General features: G+C 49.1%; 1 protein-coding gene across 1 annotated transcript in view; it reads left to right on the top strand.

The window, feature by feature from the left end:
- The window catches only part of LOC137527786 (properdin-like), a 95,838-nt gene that overhangs the window by 33,865 nt on the left and 49,766 nt on the right, over positions 1-12,207 (top strand). Inside the window, exons 4-5 of the mRNA XM_068248686.1 lie at positions 5,901-6,071; positions 10,028-10,225. Coding sequence (XP_068104787.1) covers positions 5,901-6,071; positions 10,028-10,225 — 369 coding nt within the window. The remainder of the gene's footprint in view (positions 1-5,900; positions 6,072-10,027; positions 10,226-12,207) is intronic.

Raw genomic sequence — 12,207 nt, 5'->3', positions numbered from 1 at the left:
AATAGCCCATTCGAATAGCTGCAGCTATTCGAGCTCGGTATTCGAGCTCGAATAGCTGAAAAAGAGCTCGAATATTCGAGCTACTCGAATATTCGAGCTCTGCTGAGCACCACTGATAGGGAGCCCCTTTAGGCAGTGAGTGACCCCCCCCCCCAGCCGCCGCCGCCACTTCCCCCTTACCTTGCAGGCTGCGGCCTGTCAGACCTCAGGATCAGCGGTGACCCGACCAGTAAGAGCGGGCGCAGGACGCACCCGCTCTATATGCGGAAGTGATGTCACTATTGGTCGCCGCGGCGCCGCCTGATCGAGGTCTGACGGCTAGAGGGAGGGAGGGAGCGAGCGGCAACTAGAGCGGGGGGGGCCCGGGTCCTCCAACACACATCCCCCGGGCCCCTCCCCTGCCTCCAGGAGGCGGGCCCGGTCGCCACGGCGACCCCTGCGACCGCGGGCCCTATGCCAGTGCCTTGCAACCAATCACAGAGGGGAATCTTGTCCGCCACCACCTGACCTCATTGAGCCAATCAGAGGCCTCCCAGCATAAGCCCTGGCACCCAATCACAGAAAGGAACACTGGCCAGCCCCCCTGTATAATGAGGAGGGCTGCCATGATGAGACAGATCGTTCTGGCTTGCTGAATTCTTCCTGAGAGACATGCTCCAGTGCTGGTGCCCTACAAAGGGCTGTACACAGTTATAAACCTAAAGCTGTTCATTGCTTAACCCTTTCACTACTATCACTACTCTATAGTTAAATCATTAATTAGCTTGATTGATGTCTCATAGTGTGACAGTTAGAGACTGCGCTGCAGTGCTGCTGGGCCAAGGGCTGTACACAGTGATAAGCTGTTCAGTGATTAACCCCTTCACTATCACTACACTATAGTTAAATCGTTCATTAGCTTGATTGATGTCATAGTGTGACATTTAGAGTGTTTGCTGCAGTGCTGCTGCAGCTGCTATGTGTTTGTGTGTGTGCTGTGCACACCCCAGGCCTGCCACGTGCAAACACGTGTAAAGTGCCACGTGCAAACACGTGTAAAGTGCCACGTGCAAAGTGCCACGTGCAAAGTGCCACATGAAAACACGTGCAATGTGCCACATGCAAACCTGTGCAAAGTGCCACGTGCAAAGTGCCATGTGCAAACACGTGCAAAGTGCCACGTGCAAACACGTGCAAAGTGCCACGTGCAAAGTGCCACGTGCAAAGTGCAAACACGTGCAAAGTGCCAAGTGCAAAGTGCCATGTGCAAACACATGCAAAGTGCCACTTTGCACATGCCACTTTGCACATGGCACTTTGCACGTGTTTGCGCGTGGCACTTTGCACTTGGCACATGGCACTTTGCACGTGATTGCACATGGCACTTGTCACATGGCACTTTGCACGTGTTTGCACTTGGCACTTTGCACTTTGCACATGGCACTTTGCACATGTTTGCACTTGGCACTTTGCATGTGGCACTTTGCACGTGTTTGCACGTGGCACTTTGCAATTTGCCCATGGCACTTTGCACATGGCACTTTGCACGTTGGACTTTGGACACAATGTGGGCTGCACGACCGCTGTCTGGAACCTAGGCCTGATGTTAATTGACAGCCATTTTTTTTGGGGGGGGAGGGGGGGATTTTAAGTCCCCACATCATCAATTATTGTTTCCCTTCAAAAAATAATGATGCTACATGCCTCATATACCCTCAAAAACGTTTTTAAAGCAATTTAAAGGGCCACTTCCAGGTTTTCTACCCGAATATCCGAATTTTCTGGGATACCCCGGATAGTAGGGTCGGATACCAGATTCTATTCGGATACCCACCAGTTCGGATCCGAATATCCGGTCTGAACCCAGATATCTGGGGATCCGGGTCAACCCGAATTTGGAAAAGGGGTATCCGAGCACCCCTGTTATTTATAAAGCACCAACATATTATGCAGCGCTGGACATTGGTTAAGGTTACAGATAATATTCAGGGGCGGCGCTACACTGGGGCTTGCCGGGGCTGAAGCCCCAGCTGACAAACTGTAAGCCTCCCCCAAAGCCCCCCCCAGAGCTGAGTGTACTTTAAAAAAAAATCTTTCCCTCATGCTGCTGCTGCTTAAATGTTCTGCCCTCATCAGTGTCGTTGTTAAGCTCAATTTATTTGTAGCACGTGCCGGTATCAGCCCGACTGTGCCCCGAACGGGCATTTCCACTGTACAAAATAGTCCCGATCGCTGCATATTTACACTAGCTGACTCAAAGGCGTAAGGATACAGGATTTTGCAGCTGCAGGGCGGAAGGATACAGTTTCAGCTGACAGGGAGTGCGGGTGTTTTTGAAAAGCTAAGAAGAATTGAAGAAGAGAGGAGGAGAAGCAGGAGGCTGGAGGAATGTCTGATGCTGCAGTAGTCAGAAATCAGCGGTGTCTGTGAGTGTTTCTCCCCCACGACTTCACTCACACCACCAGTGGACTAAAGGGCAGATCATGAATGTCTGATAGCTGACACCACGGAGAGAAGCAGGCACGGAGGGATACTAGTGACTAGTGTGAGTCTGACATCCAGGGAGAAGCAGCAGCAGGATAGACACTGTGAAAGCAAGCAGGGATTCTGGGCATACATTAGGATAACAGATCACCAAGTAAATGTCTCTTAGCATGTTACTCTGCTGTGCAGGGAAGGGAGTCACACATCTTCACCATACACTGAAAATAATGCACTTTACCTGACTGCTTAATAGCTAACCTGTTGCCTATTATATGAATGATATGGTGCAAAATCAGGGTGCCTAATTGCTATATGGGAAACGTCTACTTATTAAGTGGTATGTGTCACTAATTGCTGTGTGCTCTGCTACCTTACTACTTCCTACTATCCATCTGCTACCTTTCTACTTCCTACTATCCTACTTCCTACTATCCATCTGCTACCTTACTACTGTGCAGAGGGTTATGCTGCCTAACTGCCATGCAGGGGTATAAATGGGGGATACATGCAGTCCTATTGCTATGTGATGGATGCCTAATTACTGTACTATGTGGGACATATGCAGCTGTATTACTATGTGGTAGATGTAGTGCCTAGCTGCTAAATGGGGGATTTGCTGCCTAAAAATTGCTATGTGTGAGATATTTTGGCTGTTATGTGGGAAGATTCTATAGGAGACTTCGGAGCTAATCTACTTTAGGGGACCCAGCAGGAAATCTAGCTAACGTGATTGGGTGGATGGCATGCTCTTGAACTTGTAGGTTTCAGATAGGTTGTAATAAACTACGCCCACGTTGTTCAGCCAATCACAATGCTCTGTGGGGTAAAGGGTGCTGTGATTGGAGAGTTGTTCCCTATGAGGTTTCCTGCTGGGTCTCCTAAAGTAGACTAGCTCTGAGACTTCTAGCCTTATTCTTTTTTATTATGGTGACATATAACCTGTCATTGCCATGCCCACAAACACCACAGCATGTCACACGGTTTCTTTTTATTGGTGCCCAGAAGTGCCCCGAATCTTTTGGGATGCTGACAACGCACCTGCCCCTTATTCTCCCCTGTGGTGGTGCTGCTGCTGACGCTAACACACCTCAGATCGGCGGCAAGCAGTAGATAGGAATCAGCCAGACCAGCGCATAGCAGCCGCACGGTGGACTTTAAATGCTGGACGTGACCGATGATATCACTTCCTGCATTTGATTTCACCGCGTGGCTGCAATGCGCTGTTCTGGCTGACTCTTATATCCTGCTCGCCGCCAATCTGAGGTGTGTTAGCGTCAGCAGCAGCACCACCACAGGGGAGAATGAGGGTGGGGGGTATATTTAAGCAGAAATGCAACAGCAGTAGATGGCTTCTTCCTCCTCCACACCCCCCAGACGGACCCAGGACCATGGGAGCCACATACTTCTCTTGCTGCCACTCAAGTACCAGCTGCTCTGGGGTCCTGGGCTGAAGGATGGGGTCAGTGCTAGAGGGAGGAAGGAGATGTGCTGCTGGGGTTACAGAGGGACAGGTGTGTGATGTACTGGAGGGGACAGATGTGTGATGTACTGGAGGGGACAGGTGTGTGATGTGCTGGAGGGGACAGTGAAGTGAGGTGCTGGAGGGGACTGGGGTGTGATGTGCTGGAGGGGACTGGGGTGTGATGTGCTGAGAGGGACAGTATTGGCATGTTCTGGAGAGGACAGGGGTGTGATTTTCTGGGAGTACAGGGGTTTTGTGCTGGAGGGGACATGGGTGTCATGTGCTTGGGATCTCCCCAGCTCACAATACGCTCATTACGTGCATTTACTGGTGAAATGCTGTCTGGGGAAACGCTGTCCCTCCTTACATGCATTTACTGGTGAAAGGCTGTCTGTCATTACGTGCATTTACTGGTGAAACGCTGTCTCTTATTACATGCATTTACTGGAAAAACCCTGTCTGTCATTACGTGCATTTGCTGGGGAATCGCTGTCTGTCATTATGTGCATTTACTTTATATTTTTTTTATGCAACTACATTAGCTGGTACAAATACATTAGTTAGCCCCTCCCACATGATGTCATGACCACGCCCACATGGTCGCCGCGGCGCGCTGCGCGCGCCGCAAATTCCCCCCATGAGCCCCGCCTGCCAGCCATTGTGCCCCTCTTGAGCCCCCCCAAAAATCTGAAGCTGGAGCCGCCACTGATAATATTTGGCGTGACATACAGCAATAAGACAATTAAGTAATACACAAAAAAACAGATCACACAGCACAGTATGAATACACGATAATGTTTAGTCAGCCACTGGAGGGGAGCATGGAGATTAGGCAAGTCGAGTTCACTCAGATACATAGGATGGGTGTATGGTAATGGAGGTGCGTGAACAGGTAGGAGACACAGGGAGGAGGACCCTGCCTGAAGGCTTACAATCTAGAGGGGGAGGTAGGGACACGAAAGATAGAGGACCAAAGTTCAGCTGCGGGTTTAGAGCGCTAGTGAGGGGGTAGGCCAGAGTGAAAAGGTGAGTTTTGAGGGTCTTTTTGAAGATGTTGAAGGAGGGGGCTGCCCTAATGGGTGGAGGTAGGGAGTTCCATAGTGTTGGTGCAGCTCTTGAGAAGTCTTGGAGGCGTGCATGGGACAGGGTGATGCGGGGGGCGGTCAGGCGGAGTTCATTGGAGGAGCGGAGTGAGCGGCTAGGTGTGTACCTCTGAGTAAGATTGTAAGATGCCTGTTTACAAACACTTCCTGGTTGCCATCAAGCCGTACCCAATACATGATTTCACTGTGGCTTCTGAAGGCTTCCCCTACCTCTCCTTCTACCCCACACATCCCATTAATAGATTTCCAAAGATTACCGACTTGTAGGGCTGGCGCTACCATATGGGCAAAGGGGTCAGTTGTCCTAGGGCTCCAGCATCCATAGGGGCCCCCCGAGTGTCTGCTAACAACCAGCTCACTAAATTATATGTCCACCGGCCAGAGAGACCCCTCCCGTGTGTGTGCTCCCCCCACAACGTTATAGAGTCAGTGGGAACAGGTACACACTCACCACCTTCGAGTTCCAGTCCCGTCTGTTTCCTTTGTGTCCTTTGTGGTGCTCCGCACTTCTTGCCTCTCATATCAGCACTAGAGCCTAAACAAAGAAGCAGGAAATGCAGAGCTCCAACACTGCAGAGGAGACAGATGGGACCTGCAATGCCTGGAACTCGGAGGAGGTATGCGCCTGGCCCCGTCGCCGGGGGGATGTTGCTAGGGGCACATCTGACTGCTATACTGAGGGGTGGGTGTCAAGGGGGTGGGTGGTAGAGGGCCCCCAGATTACTTTTGCCCCATTGCCCTGTTGTAGCTATAACTGGCCCTGCCTATATGTATGTGGTCTGGCTGCCACATCTGTGTTATGTTATCTGCTGATCAAACTCAACATCCATTTCTGTGACACGTTTCTGTCTTGGATTACTTTATTGTTACAGAGAACGGCGGCTGGGCAGAATGGGGCGCGTGGTCTGCGTGTTCCGTCACATGTGGATTGGGAAAGCGGAAACGCAGCAGGAGTTGCAGCAAGCCCGCCCCTATTTGTGGAGGGAATTGTCCGGGCAACGAACAAGAGGTCGGACAATGTGACACTAAACAAGTCTGTCCAAGTAAGTGACTTCATTTGGCTAAGTACCCAAAGATGACGTCCGGTGGGGAGGAATCAAAATATAAAAAAGAAGCCTCTCTACGCATTGCATGCATTCAGTATCCTCTAAGATAGTGTTGGGCACCTCAAAGGGGGAGGGAGAATGGGAGGGGCTTGGGGCTTGTTGAGAAATGCTTTTGTATGCTTTGCATTTTTCCTTTATATCATACATGTCAAACTCCGACCCACGGCCCAAATCTGGCCCCCAGAAGCCATTAAATTTGGCCCTCAAGTGTTTTCCCCACTTTGCATTATGTTTGGCCCACTCTAGACCACCAGGGAAGCTTTACTGGAGGTGAAGCCCTAGAACACCTGGGAAGTCATATGGGGAGGTTGGGGAAAGCACTAAACACCAGGGAACTGTATAGGGGAGGGTGGGGGCCACTAGACACCAGGAACCTTTATATGGGGGGGGACCACTAGACACCAGGGACTGTATAGGAGTTGGAGGTGGGCCATAAGACACCAGGGACCTTTGTAAGGTGGCCAATAGACATTGAGGTTGGCCCGTGACTAGGTCCCAGTCTTGAATTTCGGCCCACTTTGTATTTGAGTTTGACACCCCTGCTTTATATTGACATCATCCCCCATGCTTAAGAGGATGATGTAAAGATGACCTCTGTATAGTTTCTGTTACAAAAACAAAATAAAATATTTATTTAAAAAAAAAATGCCTACTCCAACCTGAATAATTGCAAATACCTTTTGTTTGAAGAAAGCAATTTTTTGTTTTCCATAGCATTTTAGTAAAGAGGCTTTTTGGTCTCTTTTAGCCCCTTACACACTCCTAGGAGTTCTGGGTGTCTGAAGTCCTACCCCATAGAGCCCAACCCTATAGATTAATCCATGCCGTGCACTGATGATAATCAACCAATCCGAAACAGTCTGTATGCATGTTGGATTGGTTTATTTATTGTATTTATAAAGCGCCAGCATATTACACAGCGCTGATTGGCTCTGTAATATTAACAAGCAGGCACATAATTGCATTCCAGTGGTTCTGGAGGTGTGTTTAGCAGCGATGCATTGTGGGATACCTCATATACTCACTCCAACCTGAATAATCGCAAATATCTTCTGTTATAAGATGAAAAACTTTTATTTTGCATATCATTTTAGTAAGGAGGCTTATTGGTCTTTTTCAGCCCCTTGCACACTCATAGAAGTTCTGGTTCGCTATGAGCTTGCTCTAAAGGTGCGTACACACATGCGACTATAGTCGTTTGTAACGATCGTTCCCCGATTTTTTCGTAACGACGTTACAAAAAACGAACCACCGACTATTAAGGCAAACGACGAACGAGCCAAATCGCTACAAAAGAAAGTTCTGTCTCAGCGGATTTTAACCAACGACGATCGTTTGCAAAAGTAGTACATCGTTGGAAACGGTAGTTCGTACTAGGCTTGACATGCGCATTTCACTATTTCTTTGTGAAACTTCTCATTTTTATGCGCAGGCGCAATAGTTGCTTTATGTGATGTAACGTTCGTTCTAACGATCAGATCGTTACACACCTTTTAAAACTAACATTACTTAGGTCGTTCTTTCATCAATTAAAAGTTTGTTCGTCGTTCTCAACGAACGATCATTGTCGCATGTGTGTACGTAGCATAAGGCCTCTTTTCCATGAACTGTTGAACTGTGTGCTCAGCAAGCAGTTACCAGGCAGCAGTCAGTAGTTACCAGGCAGCAACAAGCAGTTACCAGGCAGCAACAAACAGTTACCAAGCAGCAGTGAGCAGTTGTGAGAATTTGAGAGGCATTTCACTGCCTGTCAACAGTTCATGGAAAAGAGGCCTAAGATAGGTCAACAACTATTGCAATTTATGATTAAAAAACTTTTTCCCTGACTTGTAAACCACTACTTTGAAAGCTCAATAAACCCCCTTGAAAAGTTTGTGCATCATGGCCTGAGTTCAAAGCTTGCTACACAGCATATAGGGGTTGATTCACTGACCTAAACAGCGCAAGTAACCTCCTGTTACTCGGGCTATTACATCAGCGTGCTTTAATTTTTATTCTCTGCATGCTACGCCTGCTAATGGCAGCATAGCATGCGTAAGTAAGGAGCGTGAGTTCAGCTCACACTATGTTATAGTGCAGCATAGTGAGTACTGCTAACTTACTCACGCTTCCTCTAATTAACGGCCGCTCCACTGAACCCAACCTGAGCCCCAGCAGGTCCAGTGACTTTAACCCTTTCGGGACCAGCTGCCTAACCCCCTTAAAGACCAGGCGTTTTTGAATGGGGGGGTCGCGTTTAGAGGGGGGTCAGGCAGCCGGATCCCTGTTAGGGCTTGCTGGGCATGGTGTCCTAAGTGTGGCCAGGTGTCCCCCCTGTAGCCAACAGCCTTTACTCACCTCCCAGGCTCCAGCGATGAGCCGCTGTGGACACCTCCGCTCTCGCCGGCTTCCCCGCTCGTTCTGTCGCTAAGTCCCGGGTCGCGGCTTGAGGATGTCATCAAGCCGCGACCCGAGACTTATGTCACAGCGAGCAGGGATGCCGGCCAGAGCGGAGGGAAGTGCTGATCGCCAGAAGAGCGGCAGGAAAGTGAGTGGATCCTCTTCTTTCCCCCCTACCACCACAGTTCTTATGGAGATCATTACGATCCGCTGGCGTGACCAGGAACCATACGCGAAGGCTCCTGGTCACTGAGGGGAGATGTCAGCTGTCATATGACAGCTTAACCCTCCTGGCGGATTTTTTCATACCGCCAGGAGGGTTAAGCTGTCAGCAGGTTTTTTTACATGATAGCCGCTGCTCAGCGGCATCCCCCCGCCCGCTTCGATCAGGAAATCCCATTCAAAGAACGAGATTTCCTGGAGGGCTTCCCCCGTCGCCATGGCGGGATGACGTCACCAACGTCGGGACGTCATTGGGAGTCCCGGGCCAACCCTCGGCGCTGCCTGGCACTGATTGGCCAGGCAGCGCACGGGGTCTAGGGGGGGGCGCACAGCGCGACGGATAGTGGCGATCGAGCGCGGGGCGGCAGCGACCAGTGTGCTGACGCAGCTAGCAAAGTGCTAGCTGCGTTCAGCAAAAAAAAAATTAGACAAATCGGCCCAGCAGGGCCGGAGAAAACCTCCTGCGCGGCTTATCCCGAACTACGTTCGGGGTTACCGCCAAAAAGGTTAATCTCCCCTCTCGGGTGCGCATGATCGCGTCGGGAGCGTAAACGGTGGGCGGCGTAAATCCTACACTGCATCAGGCTAGAACAGCCACAAGTGCGGTGTAGGATTTAATATAGGCGGTCCCCAAAAGGTTAAAGGACGTGATCCCTGAACGCTGCTTGGCCCAACAGGCTGCCTGTCAAGTGACATCTACATGACTTTTTCAGACAACGGTGGCAATGCCGTATACTGGCTCACGTGGGTTGAAAGGAACAGTGTTCCCTGGTGGGCGATCAGGGAGTGTGTGTGGTCTCAGTAGGGATGCTCATTTGGATTCCGCAGAAATAGCTGTATTTCCATTCAGAATTTGCATTTCCGATTGGTAACCAAAATTTAGAAATCTGATTTCTACCAAAATACCACAGTAACTCAGTGATTTTAGCCCAATCACAGAACGCGGAAGCAGTGGCCCAATCAGAGAATGCAAAATATAACCAAGAAAAGACTCCTTGGAAACCAGAAAACGGAAACTGGGAATCTGCGGAATCAGTGAACGGCATTGGCGGAAATCAGAATTTTCATGAAATCTGCTTTTCTTACCTTCCCTCTATGAGGTTAGACCTTTCTATTTAGGGTATTAACCGTGTACTGCCTACACCCATAGTTGTCTTCCCTTTCTATTAGTATACTGGCCCACCAGTGCTGTAGGTGAGACCGCCAGAGTGGCAGTGTATTGGTTGGTTGTTGTTCTTTTGATAGTGGTTCTGTGATTTCCTGTGACTGCTAGTGTCTGTTTTTCATGACAGCTCATGGTCAGTGGAGTAACTGGGTGAACTGGGGACCGTGTACATCTAGCTGCAGGCCAGACGGCTCTAGTGTGTTCCCAATCCAATCCCGTACTCGGCTGTGCAACAACCCACCACCTTCCAAGAGCCCCCCCGGGAATCCTTGCAGTGGACCAAGCGGTGAAACCAGAGAATGTGCCAGCGTTCCATACTGCCCAGGTGAGTAGCAATGTTCTAACATTCTAATTATTATTTTAATACACTTATAAAGCAAATTCTTTTCAAAGCTTTATAGAGTCAGACTACTCACTGTCCCTCAGACGGGCTCAAAGATAGTCTGCTGTCCTTACCATAAGGCTAGTTTGGAAGAAGTCAATTATGGTTTGGAGATGTAGAAGACAACCAGACCAAACCCTTGGAAACCAGAAGGATAACATACAAACTCCATGCATAGTGACAACGAGGCTACAGAGCCAAGGGCACTGATGCAAATGTAACACTGTATAAATAATAATGGCACAAGACAGACTACTAAAATTGACTTTCCAAGGACAAGAGAGAGAGACAAGAGGGGTGAAGGCAGAGGAAAGAAATGTTTTGCTAATGCTGCAGCTGGTGGATAGGAAATCACGCAGTAATGGGACAAGGTCTGCTGGCACCCAAGGCTTAAGGGGCCCATACACTCAGCCGATTTTCTGGCCGACCGATCGATCCCGATCGATCGATCGATTGATCGTTTGCAAATCGGTTGGCCAACCGACCGATCGATGGCCGATTTCGATCGATTTCGATGGATTTCCATCGAACTGGCAGGGTGGAAAATTTAGGTCGATTTGATGAGATTGCTTATCAGTTTGCATTGGCCTTAATGGAAATCTGATGGCAAAAAAAATGCCATCAGATCGAATTTCAATAGATTTCAAACTGAAATCTATTGGAATTCTATCCTGGAAAAAAATGTTCTAAAAACGCATCAGATAGATCATCAGATGCATTTCTTATCTATCTGCTGCCAATCTGATGAGTGTATGGGCACCTTTAGATGCCAAAGAGTGTCTCTACCCCCAAACACAAAATAAACAGAATACATCAGAGCTCCCCAATCCTGTCTTCAAGGCCCACCAACAGTGCATGTTTTTCAGGAAACCACAAACATGCACAGGTTAGGTAATTAGTGTCTCCGCAGAGCTGATTAACTACCTGCAAGCCCCGCCTTTCGCTGCCTCTGCCTTGGCATGAAGCACTGAACACAGCCATGGTGAATTGACCTCCTTGTCACTGGATCTCTCACCTCGCCAAAACTAGAGATGCTGAAACTACACAACAGTCAGTGCAATCTCAGCCCCGCTCATTTTGGTGCCAGGCATTGGGTGATCTTGGTGTTAGGCATTGTGGAACTGTAATATATCAATAGGTAAGTATGTTTTGGGGCATTAGAAGTTTAAGGGTTAAAGTGAACCAGAGATGAAGCACCCTCATGTATTTTACCATATAAATCAGTGGGAACATTATAGAAAACACCTACCCTGCTCTCTGCTTCATTCTTCACTGCTCAGCCTGCTTGTTATCAACCCTGATAAAATCCCCGACTGAGCATTCAGTCTGGCTTTGCTCAGGAATATTTATAGTTGAGTCTGTATTTTCTGATGTCTTTTCAAGCCCAAGCCTGCCCCCTTTTGGCTCTGCTATAATGACTCGGCTATAAAGATTCCTGAGCAAAGCCAGACTGAATGCTCAGTCAGGGATTTTATTAGGGCTGATAACAAGCAGGCTGAGCAGTGAAGGATGAAGAAGAGAGCAGGGTAGGTGTTTTCTCTAATGTTCCCACTGATATATATGGTAAAATACACGAGGGTGCTTCGTCTCTGGTTCCCTTTAAAGTGAATGTTACCCGACCTATGAAAACAAAAGTCAGATACTCACCTAAGGAGAGGGAAGGCTCTGAGTCCTAATGAGACTTCCCTCTCCTCTCCTGGTGCCTGGTCCCGCTCAGAATCCCCCGTAGCAGCATTCAACCAGTTTGGTCAAATACTGCCACTTTCACCGCCAAAGGGAGGTTTCCGAAGTGTTCGTGAACACTCGGGCACCCAAAGATCGCGCGTGCGCAGTATGGAGCCGTCTGTCTTCGGGAGGACTCGGCTCCCGAACACTTCCGAAGTCCCCCGCAGCGGGGGATTTGACCGGGGGAGCCAGTACTGCAC

The sequence above is a fragment of the Hyperolius riggenbachi genome, chromosome 8 (assembly GCF_040937935.1).
Source record: "Hyperolius riggenbachi isolate aHypRig1 chromosome 8, aHypRig1.pri, whole genome shotgun sequence".
NCBI lineage: Eukaryota > Metazoa > Chordata > Amphibia > Anura > Hyperoliidae > Hyperolius > Hyperolius riggenbachi.
The sequence above is the reverse complement of the archived record's forward strand: the minus strand, read 5'-3'. Positions and strand labels throughout refer to the sequence as shown.